Consider the following 25,922-nt stretch of genomic DNA (forward strand, 5'->3'; position numbering starts at 1 on the left):
ATCACAAAGTATGTCTTTAGTTCAGCTGAAAATATTAGAGTTTATATAATAATAATAGAGTTTTGTCTTTTTTATTGACCAAACTTTTCAGGAAGTAGATGAAGAATAATTAAAGCTCTCATGTAGAAGTCCAACTTATTTTGGATCCTTGTGGAGAGTTTAATCTTAGAGTTTGTAAAGCTGTTGAGTTTTTAGAGTCACATGGATTATTTTGACATTTATTAACCGAGTCCTGAAATAAAATTACAGTTGTGGATTTCTGTCATTTAGTCTGGACTAAACAAATAACAGCAGCATAATCTCAAATGTCATTATGAGGAATCTGGATTGAGGTTTCTCACTTGATAATGATCAAAACATGAAATTTAGGTTGGTTTAAAGGAATATTCCACCTTAAATCTTTGAATGTTGACCTAAAAGGTTGGTTTCAGGAAGTATTTCACCTACAAGGTCCTCAAACATCCAGCTTAAAGGAATATTCCACCAAAAATCCTTGGACATGCACCTAAAATGTTGGTTTGAAGTATCTTGTACTTGTCTTATCTGGAACAATCTAACAGCCTAAACTGTTAACAGCAGTGTAAAGAAGCAAACACACAGGCATAGATTAGGACTCAAACTAGATTTATTTTAGAAAACAAATCAGCTTAGAGGCATTTGTTCACATGTGGCTGAATAGGAGGCCGTCCAATCAGATTTGAGGTCTTCACTCTGTAGGTTGGTTGTTTGGTGAGACTCTTGGACCTCCATCAGCTGATGTGGATGTTTGATGGTCTTCCTCTCTAGTGCCAGATGATTCATCCATGAATTCAGCAGCTACAGACTGAAATGAAGCTCATGCTGCCGTTATTGAATTCCTGTTCCAGATCAAATGTTCAGAGCTCACCTTGAATGCAGCCGTCTGCTGTCTGATAGTTTTTCTCATTGTAGTCTTCAATAAAGTCTTTTTCCTCATGTCAGGATGTGGTGAGACTCTTTCTCAGTCTCTGCAGACGTCCCTCATTGTGCATCTCCAGAGAAGAAACAGAAAAACTGATCACTGCTTCAGCATCACAAACACTCTCCAGCATTGAGAGTGTTTTAGGAATTAATTCATTGTGTTGTGAACTTTGAAGGAGCAGAAACTTTACAGCAGCCAAAGATATGAGCTCCAATTCTGGATGTTTTAGGAAATGAAGTTCATCAAGTGAACACTTGATTGTTGCTGATAACTCTTATTAAATTAATGAAGAAATCCAACATAAAAACCTGTAAACTCTCAGGCAGCTTTTGTTAAAGTTTGTCTATAATTCTATCATCATGTTCTGGAACCAGGACTCTGCAGAAGTTCCTTCAAACAGATACTTGTGTGTTTCTATTTAAGGCCTCAGGTTTGAACATACAGCAGAGGATTAGAAAGGAGTGATTTTAATGTTTAAATCAGTCCAGTAAATGTTTGGCGTGAAAATTATTAAAATTTTGATTTAGATAGATTTGTGTCAAATAATATTGTAGAGTCTCACTTAAATAAATCCAAATGAGTTCAGTGTATTTACATTTTATAGAATATTTGATTTCTTAATCTCAATACTGTAGGGTCTGACCCTAAATATTATAATAATGATGTCAATTTAAATAATATTTTAGTGCAGAGTCATAAACTTTAATCAGCTAAACTTACATAATAAATATCACTGCACAATCTTAACCTGAACATTCATATTATTGAGGTAAATTTACATAAATCATGATATTCTAGAGTCTTAACTGGAATATTTCTAACATTAATCTTTTTGTATTGTGCTGATAAACAACAATAACCCGACTTTCAGATAATATTTGTTGTCTGTGATTGTGAGACTAAATTCCTCCACATTCTGGAACTGGACTGAATTTCCCAAAATGGAAACATGGACAGAATTTAACACTCATGTATCCATGGCAACGCTAACATTTCTGCTTCTTACCAAAGTTCACAACACAAGTAAAGATTTTAATATAAAACTTCAGGAATGACTGCTAACCATAAGTATTCTGATCAATACTTCATTATCAATATCAGGACAGATGTTACAACTCCAGCTGTTGCATTAGACTGCAGTTATTCACAGAGAAATTAAAACATCACATTCCTCATAAAAACTAGATGGGACTTTTATTAAATAAAGTGTTGGTGAATAAACAGTGTAAAAAGTGCAAAGCAGCTCCATTAAATCAGGAGATGTGAGACTTCCACAGCATGGATCACCATCTGCTGTGTTGATTCATAGCTGAATGTCAGAATGAACTGAGCTAGAAAAGCTGCTTTGAGCTGCAACATTACGGTCTGACAATCCAACACCATCACAGTTTTCATCTGGTTGTTTTGCTCCAACATGCTGTGAAGTTCAGTTTTTACCTGAATCAATACAGAGATTCTATTTCCAACCAAGACTGGAATAAAAATTAGAATGTTATGAGGTTATTAATGCAACTAAATCCTTTCAGATGGAAGGATTTACTTCTAAGTTCTAATTCAAGTTTCAGTTGGAGCACATTGCATTCACAAAGAAAAACAGCGATACCTTCATAGCAACATTTAATAAACCTAAAGCTTCCCTGTTGGCTCATTGGTGGAGTTTGTTACTGAGCATCTTGACATGACATTTACAGTTATTGCATATATTTTCTGATATTAAACTTATCGATCTGTACTGAATTCTATCTGATTGTGTAGTTGCTATGGTGAAAATCATAGCAAAAAAAAAAAAATGACAGGAAAAGGAGCCACATTAGAGAGCTGGATATCATTGCCACCGTCACTGGACAACTAGTGCAGCACTGCCAGGGACAGACAACACTACAGGCACTGAGCAGAACATCAGTTCTGATGAACCACTGGGTCAGAGGAGTTTTAGCAGCATAAAGGGACCAACACAGTATTAGTCAGGTGGTCATAATGTTATACTGTTATATTGTCATGCTGATTATATGATCAGTAAATGTTACCATCAATTATAACATTGATCAGGAAAAAAAACAAACTATCAGTTCATTCAGAAACTGTGGGGTTAAACCTAAAAACACAGACCTCAACAGCAGTTTGTTTCAAAGCAGAACACCAGCTGATTTTCACTAAAGAAGCTTTCAGAGCAACAATTAAATGACAGTTTTGTTCTCATTAAGTTCAGAGTCAGCCAAAATAATGTACACACATCAGGAAAAGAAAAACTTTTATAAATATTTCATTTGTATAAGTACTTCTATACATATAGATAACTCTTTCTAAGTTTGATCAAATCACGATAACTCTGTGTCCTGTTGAACGATGTTTTCCCAACAGATGGCGCTATCCTCATGAATGGAGCATCAACAAGTGACGTCTACAACACAACAGAAATGTCTGGAAGCCAGCGGCCACCACTTTGAGCACCTCTTGTAATTGTAGAGGACGAAGATAACTTTTATTAATCTCGTGATGTCTGAATAAATTTGGTATTGAAATATTTATGCAAGTTTTTCTTTTCCTGATGTGTGTAAACATTATTTTGGCTGACTCTGTATAATGGGTTTCTGACAGGTCACCAGGCAACATCTTTTTATAATAATGACAAACATACCTGCATTCTACAGGAGTGATTTTCCTCATGTGCAGGTAAAGATGTGTGAGGAGCTTAGAGATGACAGGAGCAGGAGTCATCCTCACTAATTCAGCTTCCACCTAGAAACAGAAAGACCACAAACAAACACACTGATATACTCTCAAACGTTCAACCTCACAGCCTCAAAATATCTGTTTAGGAAGTGTTGTGTTTCTAAATTCTGCTGAAAGCATTGACAGACATTCTCTTACAAGGTTGTGTAAAAAGCAAGCAGCTCAACAAAAACTAAAGCCTCAGTCAGAGATAGGTATCACAAATTATAAACAACTTTCTTTGTTAACTCAGACTTTCTGCTTCAACCTCACATAAAAAGGGGAGTTTAACTCATCAAGTGACTGAAAATGAACGGCTTGTGCAGTTCTAGATCCAAAAGTAGGATGTTTCAACTCATGTTTTACTACAAATATATGCAGTAATAAATAAATACAATGGCTGGTTGTTAGTTTATTCATTATTAATGTCACTTTGTATACTGGATTGAACTTGAGCAGTGGAAGAGAGAAGGAATTTAATGAAATTATGGAGATTCAGAGAGGTAATGTTGCGCAATGTTAAGCGCGGTTTAATTCAAACCAGCTGAATGTTAAACTTCAGTGCAGCTCAACGGGTTTCAGTTAACCTTAAAGTAAAATAACTTTTTTAAAAGCTAAAATACACAGCAGAGAAATACAGGCTGAGAATGTCATTCTAATAATGAGGACAGCTGTGGCAGCAACTAACACAGGTGTTCAGTGGTAAGTTAGCCACCTGTGTTAATTAGCCCGCTAGCTAACGCGTCCGGACCAACTGCTCAAACACGACAAAACACAACTCTTCACAAGTCGCTGACTTAACGTACAACAAAATAACGCTACTGGTTAGTAGTATTTATCTTCTTACCGTGTTTTACTCCAAAAACAAGGTCAACAGCAGCCAGAGATGCTACCAGACGTGCCAACCATAGATAAACACAGACTAGATCCGCTAGCGCGCTGTCTTCTATATTATCTGTGGTCTGAACAATCACTGCTCTCTGGCTCCGCCCTCTGAGAATCTTGTTGCTGTTTAGCTCCACACTTGCTGATGACCACTTCCGGTCTAATAAAATGAAAAAACGGACCTTTTTTCGTTTCTGTCTCTTACTGATTTTACTTTCTTGTTATTCTAAATATAAAACGAAAATCAAAGCATTTAAAAAAAATCGTATATCCCTTTTTGATCACGTAAAGGAAAAACACCTTGTATTTCAATTTTAGTTTTTGTATTGTAAAACGAAAATCAAATAACCCCTCCTTTTTTGTTTTTCAATACCCGTTTCAGAACGGAAAATCCAATTACCAGATCCGTACACGGACCCAACTCCTTTATATCTTTACAGTAAATAAGAAGCTACAGTCAGTTAGCAGTTAAGGACTCTAAACAGGAGGAAACAGATAGGCTTGGTCCAATCACTGTGTCATTATTACCATCACTATGCTATGATATCCACAGAATGGTTTGAGGTAAGCAGAATATCTGATCTACGTCCACACATCTGCTGAATTTAAGAAAACATCCACTTGAGATATCTTTTAATCGTGTTAATTTTCATCAAGTTGTGAAGTGTCCCACTGATCAAAGCATTCTGATCATTTTGAATCTGTTAAAAGAGATTGATTTGTCACTTTATTAAGTCACTATTACAGATTAATGAATAATGTTTGTTTAAATAGATTATTAATCTTGCAATTTCTGCATGTTTCTTTATTTTAAAAATAGTCTCTGCGACAAAACCTATCCAAATCTGCAATAAAAAGCATAACATACCCTGATGGTAATCTGGTAGAATCAGGAACAGAAACTGATCAGATTAGAAGTGCTCTCAGTCATGTGTGATGGTAAGGGAGTTTCTCTGAAAGATATTACTGCTGCAACAAGAACACAAAGACGTGGACTATTGCTGTAGTTTTTAGGGCTTTCATCACTAACAAAACATTTTGAGTTTATTTTTAAAACTGATCAGGAAATGTTTTAGCTGACAGTGCCGTTTTTAAATTTACCATCTGGAAAGGGAGATTCGTGGATTGCTTTGCAGTCGGGCTCTGGTTATATTTGAGCAGAGCTTTGTGGCATGAGTGAGCAATGAGTCCAAACTTCTGTTTAAGCAGCACACGTGAACTTGTGTACCTGAGAAGCAAGGAAAAAAACACTCACTAGGTGGTGCTATTGCTGCTTCCTGCCAGTCCAGAACTTCATCTTTTCTGCTGAGCTCCTGCTGCTTCTGAATGGGAAACACAATGTTAAAATTTAATTGATATAAGAAAAAATATGCTATTTATTTATATATGTTAATAAATAAAAACAACATACACAATTAGCACGTTATTTAGCAGAATTACCATTCAGTTTTGGATGATTTAGGAGAACCAAGAGGTTTCAAATTCTCCAGCTTTGCCGTGGCACCGTACAGAGACACCAACATGAAACACACAATCCTCCTGTTTTGTTCAAATGTTAAAACAAGATTCCTTTCAACAATGAAGTGTTCCCTAAACTCATGTTACCATTGGAAACTTGTTGAAATATGATGTCATTATCAGAATTTTGTACTTTTGAACAGCAATTGCACTGGTTGGTCACAAGATTACTCTTTTTTTTTCCAGACAACACAATTTTTTCCATGAATTTGGAAGAGCAAACGGCAAAAAAATTAATTCCTTCAGGCTCCTAAATTATAGCTTTCTGAACTCTTTATCTCAGACAAAATCCTCAGTATATAATAAATTTGTTGTAACAGATCATTTTATTAAAAAAGACGCATTTGTATAGATACAGACATGTTCAGTTTAAATACAATCTAAAATTAATCTTTTATATATTTATATTTTTTCATAATACTGGGAATGGACTATGTTTTAAAACAATTTGCATCTAGTATAATTTCTATGACAAAGGAGCAATTAGCACTGCAGCTATGACAAAAGCATGTTGTAGAGTTTGTATACAAATACACAAAGCACAAACAATAAAACACATATTTGCAAACTTCTGGTCTGTATCAGCTCCTCATAAATAGCGGGAATCTAACAACTGTGAACAAGCAGGACAACTCAGACATTTTCATTGGTCACCTGTTCTTCAGAAATACCCCGTTCAGCTCCGTTCTTCATAAATACAACAAAAATACTTTTCGGATCAGAATACCTATCGTGCATGTGTTAGTTTGTTGGGAGTGTTTTCAGTTTGAATCCTCGAGGCTGCTGCTTTTCTGCTCGGAGCCGCAGTTGCAGAGCCGGTCCATAATACTTTGCAGGCTGGGCTCCACAATACCGAGCAGGGGTCTCTTGGAAGGGTCCCCGTTCCAGCAGATCTCCATCAGCTGCCAGCATTCCTCATCAAAAGTGGACAGTCGCTCTGGTCTGGCACCTGGAGACAACACGGACACCAGTGAGCGTCTGGAAGCCGACAAACGGAAATACAAAGGCCCGACACCAACAGCAAGCACCAGTAGCTCCACAGATAGACCTTTATTAAAAATATCCATAAGCCTCAAGTAAATTATGTTTAAGGTTGTGATAAACCATTATTAAACCTGACGTGGTTTGTTTTGTTCAAACTAATTTTGATGCATTTGGTTGTTTGGTTCAATTCACTTGAAGCTGATATGAAAACTTCTGAAAGCTTGAGAAGCAGCATCTTAATCCACTTCCATGATAATGCTGGTGTGATTGATTTGTAGTGTGGAAGCAAACAGAGAAAACACTGTATTCTGTCACAGCAAACATGTGAAATGTGATTGAATGTTCAAGCTACAAACTCTCAAAGAAGCTTTGTGCTCATCTTTAATCCATGACACCAAAGAATATAAATGAATCCCCTCGTGGGTCCAGATAGTTTTTTTTAAACAGAACTAAAAGTATGTTGTTTGAAACTGACTTTAGGGCCATTTACCTTTTTTAACATTGGTCCAGAGCTGGTCCTTGCTGGAGCATTTCTCAAAAGCTTCTGGAAGCTTCACTGAACCAGTGCACAGATACCAGAAAAGAATCCCAAAAGCGTAGACATCAACAGAGTTATCATACTTTCCTGTTGAGGGAAAAGTCAGAGAAGAGACAAAAGCTGAAGGGACCGATATGTAACATTTCTGCTCAACTAGGTATCAACTTCCTGGTTTAAATAAGCTGTAATTACAAAATCCTGTCCTGATAAATCTATGCATGGTAAAGATCACACAATGGTCCTGCCCTCTTAATCAAATAAATAATGTGAGCAGCTTTTTGAGGCTGTTGGACTACAGCAGTTCTACAATGATGTAAGTATCAACAATGTGCTCAGTAGTCGGACCTGTAAACAGCTCTGGAGCCATATGAATGGGAGTTCCAACAATGCTGCCAGACATCATGGCCTCTGGTTTACAGAAGCCCAGGTCAGTGATCTTTGCACGGTTTTGTTTATCCAACTGCAAGGAAAAAAAGAGTGGAAAGATTGTTTATTTAGAAAAATTCTAATATATTTTCAAAATGGAACGATGAAATTTTAAAACAAAGACAGTGCTCTGGTTCGGATAAATGCAGCGCATACTATGGTATCAGCAGCTTCATATCTGATTACAACAAAGAAAAGATTTGCCAAAATCAATTTCTGATGGTAAGAAAACATAAGTTTCTGAATGGTGCTTCATCCTATATCGTGCTGTCTAGACTGGCAAGTTACTGAAAGTTCACAGGTTTCTTCTACTCGCATCTTGGCCAGTTGCTGAGATCAAGTGATGCAGTCGGTGTATGAAATAGAAGAAACACTTAAGAGATTGTTCTGTTACAAGTTCATGCTCTTAAACTTACATGATTGCATAAACAGAAAATTCCATGTAGTATTGTTTACGATACAGGCAAGGCTTTTACTGTTTTGAGACGGATGCTGATTATTCCCTATCATTCCAGTTGACTGAAACTTAATAAAGAACTGGAGCAAATGAGTAATATACAGATAATTAACAGATCACATGAGATCTATTTGACAGGTGATGCCAGTCTACAAAGAGAGACAAATAACTGCAATAAAAATAATACTGGATATTTAGATTTTTAAAAAGTAGTCCATCCTACAAGCTACACACATACAAACCCACAGATTCCATAACTGGTCGTTGGTCCGAACTTACCAGAACATTTTTTAGCTTTATGTCTCTGTGTAAGAGACCCTGACCGTGGAGGAAACGGATCCCCTCCACCACATCCAGAGCAATCTGAAGTCTCTCCCGCAATGACAAACCAGCCTGGAAGAGATGGACAAGAACACATAATGCACAGAGCAAGATAGAAGATTACAATGCTGTCCTTGTTAAACAAGGACTAGTCCTTTGCTCCCCACTGCTTCATCAAGTCACCTTCAGGCCTGTGTAGAGGTCTCTGTGTAGCCGCTCCATGATAAGCAGCACAGCGATGCTGGAGCCGCCGCCATACGTGTGATCGATCACGGAGCCATGCAGGTCGACAAGCCGCTCATGTTTGGGCAGAGACCTGAAGCACCACACAGCCAAAAGGAAAGAAAATATTTCAGTCATATAACCATAGATTATTCACTTTAAATTATCTTGAAATAAATTTTGTCTGTTCACATTAAAGCAGCCCGAGCACAGTTTTAGAAAGTCTTGCATTCCTCAGATTAATGGCAGGTGGAGCAGATGAACATTAATAACATGCTGTCACTTTCAACTATATACTGATGTGCACCAGAACAGCCTCAAGGCTTCAACGGTCAAAACAATACTTTTATAATCTGGGCGGGGTTTGGTCTCTGAAACAGGTGAACTGTCATTTCCAGGAACAGCTTTTCAGCTGCTTCTGACAGAGCTCGAGTCATTTGACATTTCGCACCTCATTTCTTGAATTTCCATCGGGATTAATAAAGTATCTATCTATCTATCTATCTATCTATCTATCTATCTATCTATCTATCTATCTATCATTTTGCACACTTTTATCACACTAGTATCAGAACGATGCACTGCCAGCTGTGATTAGTGCTGCATTTTGTACCTGCTTGGTGTCATCTTTTTTGATATATGCGTGTAATGTTGTTTACACTCACTCTCGATAACTCACCTTGTATAGTGAAACTCTAAAGCCAGGTCGTTCCAGTGTTTATCATCAGGTGGTACCACAGACTTCAGAGCACACGGGTAGTGTCCGCCCCAATTGTCACACAAGTACACAACTCCATATTGGCCCCGACCCAACTCTTTGCCGAGCTTAGGCTTGCCTAGGAGAAAACAATGGAGTCACTCAAAGTGGAAAAAAAACTCTAAGCAGAAGTTGCAGGGATAAAAAGCTTGTGTACAGCAATTACTAATTTGTCTATTGTACAATCGGTAGTTCAGCTTTAATACTGCAACTATGTCTGAATATTTCAACCTCAGTGCAGGTGTCTATTGTGTCCCAGTTTTGAGGCATCTCCTCTGCCTTTAAAAATGCATTTTGGAGCATATTGTTTATCTATTTGGATGCTTGGCCTTCCCTGTGCAGAGGGACATACGTCAGAATTTGACTGTTTTGAATGTTTCTTAGTGACTTTGCAAAGACGGAGGAGCAGATATAATTCCAAGAATATGTCATTTAATTTAACTTGAAAAGACAACAGTCTAGTGTGTCTGATGTCTAGAGGAGACATTTAATAAAGCCAGAGTCACAAATAGCTATTGGCAAAAGATATGATTTACACATTTTAAAGAAGGCCAGCAGCACACTGTGAGCTTAACTTCAGCTGTGTGTTAACAATGGGAGTGTTTGGTGGTGACTCACCGTGCAGCAGCACATCCCGAAGGGAGCGGCTCTCCAAAGACAGGCGGGCCAGCCGAGGGGCGTGATCCTTCCTCACACGCAGCCACAGGTCCTCAGTGCGCTCCAGACGGCCTGTATGCCCTTCCTCCAGCTGCAAACACAACACATGGCACAGCATCACATGGCTGGCATTAACAAATATGAAATGATTGATCTCATTTGTGAACAATTACATTTCATTTTGTCAAACTGCTTCCAAGTCCAGTCTCCATGCCTCGTTTTAATAACAGTATCCGTTTTTGTAGAAGGCGGAGATTTCATATTCCATCTATTTCTTGATAATGCCCCTCATTGATGACTGTTTCAACAAAACTCAATAGTCCAATACAATTATGTAAACTTTCACTGAAAAACTTTCTTCATCACAGCAAACAAGCTTGGGCTCTGTTTGTTTATTGTATATTTTTAGTAAATGGACAGAGCCACAGTAAAATTAGTCATAGGCTACTGAGCTTTGGGGTCTCTACAGCTTCAAAGAAATTAACTAACAAGCACAAGCAGCTTGTTGTACATTTTAGCCAACCAGAAACCACAATGACAGTCAATAACATAGCCACAGACAGTCACAACATTCACAATGAAACTCCTTATCTTCAGCAAACAAAAAAGCATTAAAAAAAATACATTAGTATTAATACAAACATTTCTTTGTTTTGGAAAAAGCTCCAACAGAATGTTTTTGGATTCTGCCGTCCGTCCTGTTACATCTACTTAATAAAACGGGATCATTAACATGTCAGAAGGCGCTATCACTATGGTAACAGAATGACGGCCCTAAAGTTCTCAGTTGCTCCAGTCGCCGTGACCTCTGTGGCAAAATCGTCATTTGTCAGACTGTTTAATGCAGATGTTCTGGTCAGCACAGAGTTGATCATTAATCTATTTCATTTTTTTTTTCTTTTTAACAAGAGGGTGCCAGTTAATGGAAGTCAGCTGCATGTTCTGTTGCTTATATTGTCTGATAATTATTCATAGCTCACTACCACCAAACAAGCAAAAAAAAAGAAACTGAAACTTAAAACATTGTATATGATTTACCTGAAATGAGTTAACTGCCTAATATAGTAGCAGAGTTTGTTCGTATTTCCACCACAAGGCGGTTTTGCAAGCAGCAAGCATCAACTGGAGGTAGATTTTAATGCAATAGGTGTAAATAAATCATTTGCAAAAGGAAAAAGGCCAAAAGGTTGTCAAAAGGCACGTATGAAAGGATTTTGAGCTACTACGAAACAACTCTATTGTATTAATGAAACCACAGTAAATTAATGCTGTTTATCTGAAAATGCACAAGTAAAATTATGGAGGTGGAACACTGTGCATTGATCTGCTCTTATTCTTTTTACTGTTTGTGCTGCTGTACAACCGAAAAATTTCCCCGCTGCGGGATCAACAAAGGTTTAATCAATCAATCAATCTATCAATTTGTCTATCTATCTATGGTCTGAAAGCAGATCCTTTACATGCAGTATCTCTATCTCTCAAACACGGTCTGGAGATTTGACCCAAACTGGTCTGTAACTACCGTCAGTCAACTCACCACTCACCGTCAGGCTATTAACATCATCATCATAGTATTTGGGGGCTCACATAAAGGGCTGAATGCTCTTTATACGTAGGACACTTAATTTTCTGTGTGCCCAGGGTAACATTCTTCTGACTATTCTCACTACTTTGTAATTAAAGTACACATTACATTTGATCTCGTAACCCCTCCTAAATGTCACACCACATACCAACATACTGCACCCAGAGTTTTAATCTCTGTTATTCCTCAAGGCTCTTCTTGTTTTACAAAAGGAATGTGCAAGACGTATGAAGCCATTTTCTTTGGTTGACTTGTTTGCACTCAATCGGTCCATCAGATAAAGAACCAAAAGAAATTAAGACATTTATGTCAATTAGAAGTTAAAAAAACTTCAAAATAGCATACCTCAGAATAAAACTCTCTTTAAAACAATCACAAATATTCATTGTACTTCTGTAATTGCATCAACAGTAAAGAACAGGTGGGCATAAAAATGTTGTCAGTAATATGGCCCACACAGTCCGTCATGTGAGAAATATCAGAGCAATTTGACTGAAACTGATTTGTCAGGGACTTCCAGCGAGGAACGTTGCTGCTGTTTGCATACTGGGGATTACAAGGCAAAGCAATAAAAGAGTAATAAATTGCCGAACCACAAGCTGTGCAATTAAAAGCCTTCAACGTTCCCACATACCGCTGATACAGTAGTTACAGAGGCTTTCAAACCCTTCGGTGAATCAGCAGGAAATCAATGCCATTGCATATTCCCGGAGTTTGCTCCTTCCAGCTTGTACACACTTCTTGGCTTATGTGTGTGAGAAAACAGTGAAAGCTAACCACAGCTGCTAATGCTAATCAACCAAATCTGTATACTAAGTGTCACCAGGTGGGAGGTCAGATCACCTCCTCTCTGTATGAAAATCTTTTAAGTCAAATCAAATAGGGCAAATGTTCTTGCCACATTTGGTGCAGCTTCATCTGCCCAAACAACCAATACATTGCTGTATTTGCTTCTTGGGGATACCGCTTTAAAAGCCTAGTGTTTTCCTACCCATACAGTTAGACTCTCGATTTATCAGTTCATTAACTTAATGGTGTTGTAGTCGGTTAGAAATGATTATCATAAATAAGTCTGTCTGCAGTTTAGAGTTCAATTCTCATTGAAGCCTCTGTAATAAGAGTGTCTCTTTACAACCAAGAGTGGTTTGATGGCAGTGAGAAAGATTTTAAGATGAGTGAATCACAAAGTGCATGGTCAGTGATTGTTACTGTCTGTTCTTACATGAAGTTAGGAACAGACAGAACACAGTATTGTAGGAGAGGCAAAAAAGAAAGGGTAGTAAAAAAAAGAGAAGACGTTAACCTGACGCAGAGATGCTGCAAAGGCCTCGTGGGAGCTATTAAGTCGGGTTCTGAACTGGGAGCAGATGCTTCGGGCCAGTTTGGCAGCGCTGAGACTCTCTATGGCATCCTGGGCTACTTTACGCTTCCACTCTGGAGTGATGGCAGGAGGATTCACAAATGTTATCCTGTGGATTATCTATGAGGGAGATGATAAAATGACAAGAATATGTTTTAACCTTTCAGAGGTCATCCATCTCTATGTATTTTCAAACTACTCTGAGAGAAGTTTTGAGACACTGACCTGTTTGATTTGCTCCCATACAAGTCTTGTGACAGAGGATCCTGAATGAAAGGTGACTTCCACATGATAGGCAGCATTTAATAACTGTGAAAGCAGAGAAAATTAATATGCAGAAAAAGCCACTGTTGAGAACAACAGTGACCAGTGTCTATCAGTCTAGAGGCTTGTAACACAACTAAAATAAACCTAAAAAACATTTTCTAATGGTTCCCACTCTGTACTGTGTTAGTCTGATCCAGTTTCACCTTTTCATTTTGCTTATCTTCTTATAACTTAATAGTAGAGAGCAGCAGTGTAGCTAAAGAAAGGCCAATTCATGCTTTTGTTGTCCCCTGTGAGGTTCATTGGAGTTAAGTTTCGACATCCACCTAAATGACAAGGTTCCACACGGATCCCTCCTCATCCACACTTTCTAATTGTTCAGTAATAGATGTAATTTAAGTAGTGGCTTTAGTCTGTTCATGATTTACATCGTTTCTGCCCTAACAAAACAGCAATTTCCAAATTCTGTGTAAATCCAGTGCTAAGTCCACCCACTGTCCTTGGAGCGGAAAGCAACAAACTTCAACAGCAGGCTTTTCCATAGTGGTTGTTACACCTATGAATAATCACTGGCAAGGAACTACAGTCTAATCTGTAACTAGTAGCTATACCCTGTTAAAAACACAAAGCCACAGCAAGCTTTTGAGGAACATCCACGACTGTCTGCATGCACCAACATGTATCCTCTAGTATATATACTATAATAAACAGTGTTTCAAAGCCTATGTCAGTCAGTACATGGGGATAAGGAAATCAGGAATTGGCCTTCCACTATACCACTTTAGTATATAATTCAATCAGTTTCTAAACTGGATTTAAACTTTTAAAAATCCTCTACATATGTGAACATTGCTCCTACTGTTTATCAATCCATCTTAAATAAAATCCAATACATAACACCTAACATTTTTACCAATGTTAAACATAGACATTTAAGCATGCTTGTACTAAGTAAGTTTCCCATTTTTCACAAAGTACTGCCCACCTGTTTGAGGTGATTAGAAGTAATGTTGTGAACAGAGGAATCCAAGTTAGACTTCTCCAGACTGTCGAGACATCGCTCCAGGGTTCCTACGAAGCTCTCCCTCAGATAGTCCACAGAGCTGATGAGTTTATTGGCCACAGCTTGATTCAAACGGACCACTATTAGCTCCTGTATCTGGTGGATGCAGGATTTTATCTCCTTTGACGTAACAGGCTCTCCATTAGTTGTTACAATGATGTCTGCAGTTAAAAGAAAATAGTTTATCTAGTTAATATCACTTTAAGAGACTTGGCATGTGTTTGTCCATAAACTGTCCATAAAGTGCCTCTGGAGGGTTGTGTACCAGTAGTCTATCTTGTTTAAAGAGCTGTTAACTGCCCAGGCACTGAGCCAAAGAAGATTTAAATAACCAGCACTGACAACACACTTAAATCTTTGTTATTGTGATGTTGCATTGTCTAAAACTACATTGACACAATAGAAACTGTGCTATGCTAAACATTTTCTATTTGAGAAAACAGAGGCAAATGCAAATTTGCCACTATTATTATTTTGGAGCTACATTATACTGATCATTAGTGAAATCAGATTAAAAAATTAATGTATTGTATTATATTCAAACACATTAATTACTTTCAAAGCAACTACTAATGAGAAACAATTTTACATATTTTATTAATTTCAATAAATAAAAGTATTGTGGCCGCAATTGATAAGAGAGGAGGCAAGTTGAATTTTATTGCAACAAACTAAATGGCTCAGGTGACTATAATAATGCCTTCCAAATTGTCCTTAATAAATCACATTCAGTCCTGGTCTTATTCTCTCCATATTTTTTCCACAGGTACGCCTCAGAGTTTGTGAACAGCTGACCAAACAACAATTTAAAATGTATTTCTAGTCTCAAAAAATTCCAAACTTGCAATGAAAGTGAGGCTGCCATATCTGAAACAAGGAGTAGTATGTTGTGAGGAAATCAAGTAAAACAGAGCGGACACCTTTGACAGACTAGTACTGTATGTACTTTTCAGCTACAAGTATATCTATTGAGCAATGATTTTACAAGCGAGTCTCAGTTTTGTTTGTTGTTATACATATGCACAAGAAAGCAGATGTATACAGTGCCAGGAAGATACACTAATGCACCAGCAAAGACAGAGTAAAATAGCATTGCTAGGATAAAAACATGGATTATAAAGAATAAAATATTTTTTAGGACCTCTGATATACAAATAGACATTCTGGTGAGAAACAACAAACAGAAACTGAAAATAAAAAAGCCACATAGTGCTTTTAGGACTTCCTGTTACAGTTAGTTTCATGTTGTGAAAATTATTTCATTGTTATGGTGGAATTGTGACACATAAGGCGAAGGGCCTGTTTATGTAAGAAGGGGTAAAAAAAAAAAAAAAAAAAAACGCATACGGCTGATTCTCAAAGAAGAACATGGCTCAATGTTAAAATGCCTGTGTTGGATTTCACTTTACAAAGTAATTCAGAACACCCAGAAAACCATCTTCTTCAACATGCCCAGAAGAGCTGCCCTAAAGGAAGCATAAGACAACAGCCAGTGAAAGTTGTTTCCAGACTGCATGGAACTGTTGAGTCAGACAGTTCCAAATGTTGAAGGCAGCTTGTGAAATACAGCTGGCTCAGCCACGTCCTTCAAATACAAACAGTCTAAAGACAGTACAGAAAGCGGCTTTGAGTAACGAAGGCTGCAAACTAGAAGTTCCTGGCCATTGAAGTCAAGTCAGCTGCTTATTTCTTCTCTCTGAGACATACTGGCAACATAATGAAGAGGAAAGCCTTTGTTATTATCTGGTATAACTTGAGGATGTGCAAGCAAAATAAATAAAGCATATATTTGGTTGTTCTTGAGTGTCAACTATGAAATCCGATGGATCTATGGGCAAATTTTGTACTTCCTAGAATCCAAAATAAAATCTGTAAAAGCAGAGTACACTTCCAGTTTAATATACATAATATCCTCCTTCCTGAGAAACACTTGGGCTATAATTCTGTTTGTCTAAGGAGTTGAAAATAAATCTGACAAGAAATGTCAGAATCCCATCAAACAGGGGCTTAATTTAACACAAACTTTGCAATGACATCCTTCAACTGTGACTGTAGCTTTAGTCTGAAGAGAAAATCAACCGTTTCACAGTACAGTCAGTCTTCTACTGGACTGAATACAAACCTTGTGTAGCTATCTGTGGTCAAAGACCGCGACTTTATGAATGAATACAATTAATAGTCTGTCAGGTCACTCCTTTGAAAAATGTGTAAAGAAAAAGTTTAATTATTGTCATTGGCAAAATCATGCACGGTTCTACTCTTAACTGTGATTAGCACATGATAAATTCTTTTCATATGTTGAAGTGGTTTGACAGCACAGTGTCAATGCCACAGAAATTAAAAAACATCTTTACAGACCACACACCACACACCACACACGAAAACCACAGCAAAATGTCAAAACATCGATTTAAATAAGAATTTGCAAATACAAATGAAACGTATTAGTGTAGAGAGGTCACGGTGCAGGCAATGTGAAATATAATGCTAATTTTGTGCTCCATTGATCTTTGTGGTGATACTTTCTCAACTGTGAAATATTAGTTTCACTTCCCCTCTTTTGTTTTTGTGGCTTTTAGGTCATATCTGCCGAGACTTTATTTGCTGACATCTAAATCACTGTTTTGATTAAAAACAAGCTTCTTCTGACTTCCAAATTGTCTCTGTTCTCGCTATTCTGCTGATGTTTTGTACATTTCACCACTCACAAAGTGATATAGATACCATCTGCTGTAATAATATGAAAAATCTTGAAAAACCAGACAAGGAAAACCCTGCACATGCCTTGTGGCATCTGTCCAGGGTGCTCGCTTACTAACCTGTAAACTCCAGGTTGGCAGCATCCTCTAGCAACTGCTCTTTCATGCTGCTGAGTGTTTCCACAATCATCTCCTTCATCTCTTCCTGCTTGCGATTAGCGATGGCCATAAGAGAGGTGAAGAGCTCAGCCTCTTTCTCACGGGTGTACTCCAGCCTGCGGGGTGTTATCTGCAAGTCCCTCTGCATGTCAAAGGCCTGCAGGGAAGCAGAGCAGGGAGGACAAAGGTCTGTTGGTGTTTTTTCTGGAGCATACAGGGTCATAACATATCGAGACCAAACAGTTCATGTAGCAGTAATAACATTCCCATGAGTATGAAGCAGTAAAACCATACATACAGAGATATACAGAGATGAATAGTACAGGGAAATATCATTCTCTGACCTGATTAATGAAAAGATCTAGACATCGACAGTGAAGCCCGTTAAGCAGGTTGGCAGCTTCCACCTGCTGGTTTTGAAGCACTTGGCGAGCGAATGGCACCAATAGCCGATGCAGTCTTTCAAAAGCTTCACCCAGCATGCTCTGGGGCTTGGCGCCTGGGGTGGGCATCTGTGTAGGGACACCACAGGAACAGTTTCCTGTCGGACTGTTTAGGAAGCCGAGAGAGAGCAGCTGCTTATGGAGGGCACTCTTCTCCCTCTCCTTCTCCTTCTCTGCACGGCGTCCAGGTTCTGGGGAGGCTGCTGGAATGGTGTCAGGGATGCGAACAAAACAGATGGGGAACGAGAGCATCTCTTTAACCTTCCACAGCTCAGCCACCTGTTCTGCGCTCAGGGAGTCCTGGTTGATGGCATAGAGTATGACAGGGATCACATTGCGAGTGCAGTCTTCCAGGGCCTCTTCAATTGGCTGGACACTTGGGCAAGGCACCACCATGACCTTTGCTTCCTGATGACAAACCACAAATAAACCACAACAATGTTACACTCATTTCAAGCTAATGTGTTCAAATAAAAATATTTATTATTATATGCGGCTCTTTCAAAATTACCAGTTAAGCCAAATAAAACAAAAAATGTATTTACATCATGACTGCAGGTGAAATCCAACTGTATGGACACAACTGAGAGGATACCACTGGGTTTGTATGACAAAGATTAGCTGAAATTTTGTCACTGGGCCCAAAATAACAGGTAAATGGACAATAAAGCCACAATGAAGCCCCAAATCACTAAATGTCATGTGAAAGATATCACAGGGATAAATCAACATTATTTAACTATGCAGCACTATAGAGTATTCAAGCATCTTCCAGGATCACCATTCTGGTTAATGTAAAAACTGACTAAAAATTTACAAAAAATGACTCCAAAATGTCAACAAATGTACTGTTTTTATTCTCTCCAACCATTTTGGCCACAGCAGGCAGCTATTATGAGCAGAAAAACAGCTCTGATAAACCTGCTGTTCACTACCTGCTCAGCACCAAACAAAAGACTGACAACAATGGTGTGGCAATATGTTGTTGAGTCTATTTGAGAAACTGTACACTTGTGTTTGAGTCCCTGCAGAGATCAACTGTTTTTGTTCTTCCTCTTGTCTCATCAGACAACGACTACGCTTATTTCCTTGTTGCCCTAGTCTGTAAAGTTTAAAATGCTGTTCAGCGTAGACTCCATGAATATAAATAAGAACATTTTCTCTCAAATGTCCTGTCTGACCCAGCAGTCCTCACCTCTGTGTGTCATTCCAATCCAACCAAATCTAAGCATAAATATGTGATATCTCATCAAAATCACTTACATTTCTCACTATAAAAATTGTGAAGATTTAACTGTTAGCAAAAAAAATTATTTTGCAAAAAATCCTGCGCTCATTAGTGCAACTGTAAGGCCATTGGAGACTCAGCTGTGACAGTCATGTGGCAAAAATTCTGCGATTTTTCAGCCGAACTGCAGGCTGTGTTTCCACAAAGCAGATACAAAAAAGTGTAGAAACAAATCTAAATTCTAAGTAGTAAAATACCAATTTTTCTCTGCATTGGTAACGCCTGTGGGCACTGTGGGATTATGTTTTTTTGTTTGTTTTTTTTAATCTTGTAACTTGAGAGGCAATCTGACGTTTGTTGAATGCCCAGAAACTGCTTGGGGTTCAGAAGGTGATCATGTCTTATTTCTGTAATCAGTTACTACAGGTTTAAAAATAAGAGTAAAATGTTGCTTTGAATAGTGCATAGAACTCGCTTTAGACAACAGTTATTTCTATCAACAGCAGAAAATACAAAAAGGTTTTGTGTTGTGTCTGCATTCATTTAAAAGAACTGACCCTTTAACCTCCTGACTTTAAAAGCAGATAACCATTCCCTAATAGCAAACTATTTCTCCTTGCTGTACAGTTTTTGAGGCACATTTTTCAAACAAATTTATGCCACGAGATGTGGAAGGGATTTCACTGCAAAGGAAGGAAAACACATCCACACATATCACATGCTCTCTCTATTTCTGAACACATAATAACACAAATATTTGTGGTGGTCTTGGGAACATCTGTGACAGGGAAGAAAAATGACACAAGTCGAAAGGTTTTCTTAACCTTTCATAAATAATGACCTTAACAAAAATAAACTCCCAGAGAGCTTGAGAGGGACACCATGATGGGGGAAATGACAGCTACAGAAAAGAGGCACAAATGACCAAACGCTACACAAAGGAGACAGTCAGTCCTGTCTCCAAGTAACAAGAGGCGAGCCCGTCTGAGCAGTCTCTTTGGAACAAAGATAGCCTGCAAACATTTGTTCACAACCAATCAAAATCAATACAACATTTGAATTGCCTTAATGCAGCCTGTTTTCAACAACAACCCATCAAGAGAATGTCTGTGAGACATTTTGAAGTTACTGTTCTGTTTTTCATGTCTTTAACAAGCATTAGTATTATTCTGACCAAGTAGCACGGTGAACACAAATGCCAATGTAAGAGAAAAGAATTGTGTTCTATTAGCATATTTTAAGGGTGACCGCTAATATCATGGTACTTTCTTAAGAAGCAGGCTGTCTCGTGAATTTGTGGAGCTGGGGCAATAAACAAAACAGAATATATTGGTCAAAAGAATTTTAGAAACATGGTGGTAGATTAGCACCCTTTATGTTCTTGTGTTTAAACTGTGGTTAAGTTGAGGTGGGAGGCTACAGTAAACTCCAGGATGAAGAGAAGGCTAATTAGCAAGTTGGTTCTCAGCTGCCTGCCTCAAAAGCAAGGTGCTGTGATTATGGCAGGAGTGTGTGAATACCACAGTGAGGAGAGAGATTCTGTGCCTTCATTTACCCCTAACTAAACAGGGTAATCTCCTATTCATTCAGTAGATACATAAAGCATGGCAGCACACTGCTTTAGTTTGTGACAAACCCATGTTTATTGCCTGGCTAATGAAAGAAGATTTCATTTTCATTAAGCCCAGTTAAAGGAGAGACTTCCTGTACAAGCAATGCAAGATCACGCTGGTCCTTGTGTCTTTAATCTATGATTAAATTTGTCATTACAAAAAAAAATAACCTGTATGGTTCTCTCTGCAGTCACAAAGGTTCTAAACCAAAAAAGTTAGTGTAGATCCCACACTTTTCAATCACACATGAAAATGAATAGAAGTGTAATATGACCCCCTTAGTTTCCAGTGTTGTTTTTCCCCTCAGGTGTTAGTCTTTTTCACTTTAGAGTTTCTGATGTATCATAAAGCAGCAATGACAAAAGTGTTCAAACACAAATCTAGTAACAGGTAACAAACAATAACTAGTTCACAAACATGAAGCTATTCTACAAAATTGATAAGCCTAGACATATCAATGTTGGGTGCCCTTTTGTCTCGAATACATACTTTGAAGATGCCAACTAAAGTATATACGCATAATGTGTGAAATGTCGGATTTTTAAGGTTTTTTTTTTGGCGACATCAACGATCAGATTGCCAGAATTCAGCTGTAACCGGGGTAATTTTATCACAGCAAAGGGTTTGGGATTTTCTTACATGACCCAGTCATGTGAATCGCACCAGACCAGCAGCATTACGTAAGGGGGCTGGGCGGGTGGGCTGCGCTGAAGCATAACTAAGCCTAGTTTCTGAGGCTGTGTGATGCTTGCTGAGGGGCCTTGGTCTAAGCAATTACAGACTAATTTCCTTGTGTCACACATGACAAAGAGTGACCAGAATTTTCTCTCAGCCATTTCACTCCCACAAGATAGATATTTTCAGGTCACATTGGCTGAAGACCAGCAACAATGTGTCCAAGATTTCTTCCTTCAACCACTCTTCAAATTTAACAGCTCAAAAGCTAAACAGGAGAAAAATCACTGCAAAAGAGTGTATCTAATCTAAGAGTGATGTAAAACAGTACCACAAATCACGTAAAGTAATGCACTGAACAACACAGGAAATAATCAGCTCTGCTCAGTAATCTGTTTGTGAGCTCAGCCATGTGAGCAAAAGTGAGTTCAAGCGAGAGACAATGATGAAAAGAGCAAATATTTCAATCTTTTCATTATTTTTACAAGAGGAAATGCCACCTCACAAAACATCAACAGACAATTAGAGCTGGTCCATATGACTGAAATCCATGATATAAACAAAAGACTGTTGTTTCATTTTAATGTCCAGTACACCGTGATTTACATTTGCAAAATGATTTGCTGTCTTACATATAAACATGTTAAAACTACATAAAACTGGAATTTAAATGCACTTTAAATGTTGGAAAAATAAAAGGACTTTGCCAAACAGCGTCAGCTGTTAAAAATAATTTTAAAAGGCTCTTATAAGGCAAAAGAATACTTTTTCTGAACATTACCATCACAGCTATTATTACTTATTCACTCAATGTTTCTCTGATTTAATTGTTTAGTTCAATAAAATGGCAAGAACACTGTGTAAAATGCCTATTACACCTTCCTAGAGCTAAAGGTGACATCTTCCTGTGTCTTGTTCTGTTTCTACAAAATTCCAAAATATTTAATTTAAAATTAGGTACGATAAACGAAAGCAATAAATTCTCTCATTTCAGAAGCTGTAATCAAATGCAGTTTCATTTTTTTTCACTATTTTTGTTTGAAAAATGCTAAAAGGAGAAATGCATTATCAAAATACTTGCCAAGTGGCTCCAAATTTTATATCACCATATCACAATATGAATTTTTTAATAAATGTATGTAAAGTAATTACATGTTCAAACAAAATGGAGGACCATGCAATAAACCATGACAATGAACAAAGCCCTCCAAATAACTTCATCAAAATATATGAAGGGAAAGTGTGTCAAATGCCTTATTTACACCATATGAGTAATGTGGTATTGACAGAGCAGATTCAGAACTGTATTCGAAGCCTACCTGAAGCAGCGGATGATGCAGGGTGATCTCCAGCTCTGCTAACCGGTGTGCTGGGTCCTCACATTCCTCATGGATCTCCAAGTCCTCCCTAGGAACAGTATCCCAGCGGCCACGGTTAGCCACCAATTGGTGCACGAGCTCATACTGGCCTGGCAGTGCCAAGCTGAGCCTCGTCTGTCTCCCATGGGTAAAACAAAGCTTCCGCCTCTTGCAGACGGTGCCCTGGACTCCTTCACAAGCCTCTCCAGCCTCAGGGCCCAGTGGCAAAAGCCTCTCTCCCAGGAGGCAGTTGAGCAGCTGGTAGCGGGCAGCGCAGTCCTGACCCAGCACCAGGATATACGGGGAAGCACCCACGGTGTTGCGTAGAAACTCTTCTTCGTGACTAGGGAAAGAGATGCAGCTAAGCTGGCCTGTGCGAACGGAGAGAACAAAACATATAAATACATGATTCTGTAAAGTGGACTGAGAACAGAACTTGTGTTTGTCCTTTGTATCAAAGTGTCATTCTAAGAATACGCAGTAGATTACTGTTCCCAACTAAAGACGTTAAGCCATTTAGTATCTGATATTCTCTGGGCTAATATTTCAAGATCCAGGCCTAAAATGTGGAGTACAAACAGAAGAACCAATTTTTTGTTATTACTGCGGGTATCAGACATAATCCTTGGTGATGCTGAGTCACAGTCTAAAAGAGTTATATAACGAAGAGAGGACTGAGCAGCAATGGCCTACTTCATATTCAAACACCACTGCATGTTTTTGCTACATTAACGTGGTTTTATTGTAACTCTAAACGTGCCATTTCTCTACTGATCTCATCCCTTGACCTAACATGATGTATTTAAAGTCTGTAGTTCCAGGCAGAAATTTGCAGATCTGTGTATAACCAAAATTACATTATCAAAGAGTCCTGAACACACACATTTTTGTATAGAGAAGTAGGTGTAACCAAGATATTTGTCAGATGAATTTAGTTAGCAGGTGAACACATGTGCTATGGTACAATTTTTCTGTTGATTACAGCTAATCTTTAGCGTAACATTGTTTATTCACCACTGAGGAAAATGTTCTTGGCTTTCTTTGCATGCAGGATTGAGTAGGCCCTCCTTAAGATGTGACACATCACAGCATACCATCACTCCAGTGTGTTAAATTGATGTTTCATCGAAATATCTGGTGAAGAAATGCTCACAATGCTCAAAAAGGTTGTGCACATATGGAGCAGTCATAAAGATTTTATGAACCAATCTCTACCTGGGATCAAAATATGTCCATAGTCTAAAAGTAGACATATGAAGCCACTGACACACACATAAAAGGCTCAATTCGCGCAAAAGAGACGATCCAAGGCTCTGGACCAGCTAGCGAGTGCAGAAATCTCAGCATATTTGGTGCACTTAGTCTGCTCATGCTTTTCTGAGGGGGTTTAATCTCTTTAGTTTTCTGTAGACTTAATGGATTTTTTCAGGCTGGGTGTTGGTGGAGTAATTACTTGGCAGTAGCAACTTGTTAGTTCTTTCATTTTCCTCCCACTTCAGGATACATAAGTATGTATAAATGTGATTTTTTTGGTAATCATCTCAGATGTTTTAAACAGGGTTGAGTACAGCGACGTGTAAGAGATTTACATGGATGTCCAGATGTTGTTGCAGCATATGTTCAAACCTACCTGCCTCCAGAGAGTCCAAGCTCATGGTGGATGCACAAGCATTGCTGTAGTTTTGCCTTATTTCCCGGAAGAAAACATGGGTCTCCTTCAGGTTCTTCTTCAGCTGTATGGAGTGTTTGTTGTAGCTGCTAAATATCCTCGTAAGTTCCCGAGCTAAAGGAGTCGTTTTCTGCTGCTGTACATTTCCCTCCATTGTCTTCTCTTTTCCTTGATGCGATTTATTAGATAAGGCAGGTGGTAAACTGATCTGAGTTGAGATGCTCGATGCAAACGTTCACTGTTTGTTCGTCGTCTAGTTAGTAAGTTGTCATGCTTGTCCACCAACTTGCTAGGCTGTTAAACGGTTCAAAAACCTTCATTCACTGTCTGTCCGTCTGAATAAACATTTAAAAGAGTGTTTTAGTCCAAGTGTTTTGTGAAGAAGGAGTTGCCATTTATTGTTGATGTTGACTAACAGCTAGCTAGCTAAACATCGTGCTTCAAGCGCGAGGAATTTTCTAGCAAAATAGCGGCTATTTCATTATCCTGTGTTGGCTAAAACTTTAAGTTAGCACCAAGTTTTTACTGACTGCACACTGAGGAGTGTCTCAACGACGAAGAATGACAATACCACGGTGTTGTGTTAACTACCAATGCGCAAAGTTCTCCGTGTTTTGCGCCGTAGCTGTAGTCCGTTAGCGCCGCTGCTAGCCGGAGGGCATCTCCTGTCCGTCCCCACCTTGGCCTGGCACAGCAAACATACCCTCCACTTCACATAAATGCCCCACAGCTCAGCCCCACAGCCATGTAGCTCCGTATTCAACACAGAGGGCCCGACTCTGACAGCTGCCTCTCAGCGACAATAACAGCATACGCACGGCTTAAAAAAAAACTCTAGTGCTTTCCCGACGGCTCCGTGGGAAAAGATTCCCCTAAAGTGGCTCCGGCCCGGAGAAGTCAGCGGACATCTTCCACCCCGGGGAGCGACGGCAACACGGCGGGAGTCTGCTTCCCCTCTCGGAGGTGAGGAAGATGAAGACGAGAGCCTGCAGCAGTGGTGCAAGGCGAGGTGTGTCCGGACCAAATCACACAGCGGAGGACAGGCAATCAAATCACAGCCAAACAGAAACTCGACAAAGTTAGGGAGAGGAAAGGGCGGGGTCCCGAGGTACCGCACTGCAACCTGGGAAACGTAGGAGCTCTCCCTCTGGCGCATAAACAGCTCGCTTGCTGTGCTGCATTTGGATGGATCACTTTGTTTTTAGTGCGTTGTCACTGTTTCCCCTGGCAACAAAGTTAATATTTTACACACCCAGAGAAACATTATAAAAGCCAAGGGAAAAATCAGTTCAAAATTTATAAAAAAAAAAAAAAAATACTGATAAAGGCTTCTAAAATTTTTTGATTTATTATTAGATGTCACTCTGCTGTCACTCCACAAATTAA

At 38.7% G+C, this 25,922-nt stretch overlaps 1 protein-coding gene across 3 annotated transcripts; it reads right to left on the bottom strand.

Moving 5' to 3' along the window:
• Positions 1-607: 607 nt before the first annotated feature.
• Positions 608-25,625, bottom strand: dstyk (dual serine/threonine and tyrosine protein kinase). 3 transcript variants are annotated; one of them, XM_055010875.1, is made up of 17 exons: positions 24,498-25,625; positions 22,829-23,238; positions 17,895-18,401; positions 17,512-17,707; positions 14,615-14,853; positions 13,588-13,671; positions 13,306-13,482; positions 10,379-10,508; positions 9,683-9,839; positions 8,965-9,097; positions 8,740-8,853; positions 7,923-8,037; positions 7,530-7,664; positions 5,793-7,004; positions 3,579-3,679; positions 887-1,010; positions 608-782 (listed from the first exon to the last, which is right to left on the bottom strand). In XM_055010875.1, exons 1-14 carry the CDS (start codon positions 24,688-24,690, stop codon positions 6,817-6,819), a joined length of 2,778 nt encoding a protein of 925 aa, XP_054866850.1. In that variant the 5' UTR covers positions 24,691-25,625; the 3' UTR covers positions 608-782; positions 887-1,010; positions 3,579-3,679; positions 5,793-6,816. The 3 variants fall into 3 exon arrangements, with proteins under 3 accessions (XP_054866850.1, XP_054866849.1, XP_023134683.1); XM_055010874.1 differs by having other exon boundaries at positions 608-823; XM_023278915.3 differs by having other exon boundaries at positions 608-1,010.
• Between the last annotated feature and the right edge of the window lie 297 nt (positions 25,626-25,922).

The sequence above is a fragment of the Amphiprion ocellaris genome, chromosome 5 (genome assembly GCF_022539595.1).
Source record: "Amphiprion ocellaris isolate individual 3 ecotype Okinawa chromosome 5, ASM2253959v1, whole genome shotgun sequence".
NCBI lineage: Eukaryota > Metazoa > Chordata > Actinopteri > Pomacentridae > Amphiprion > Amphiprion ocellaris.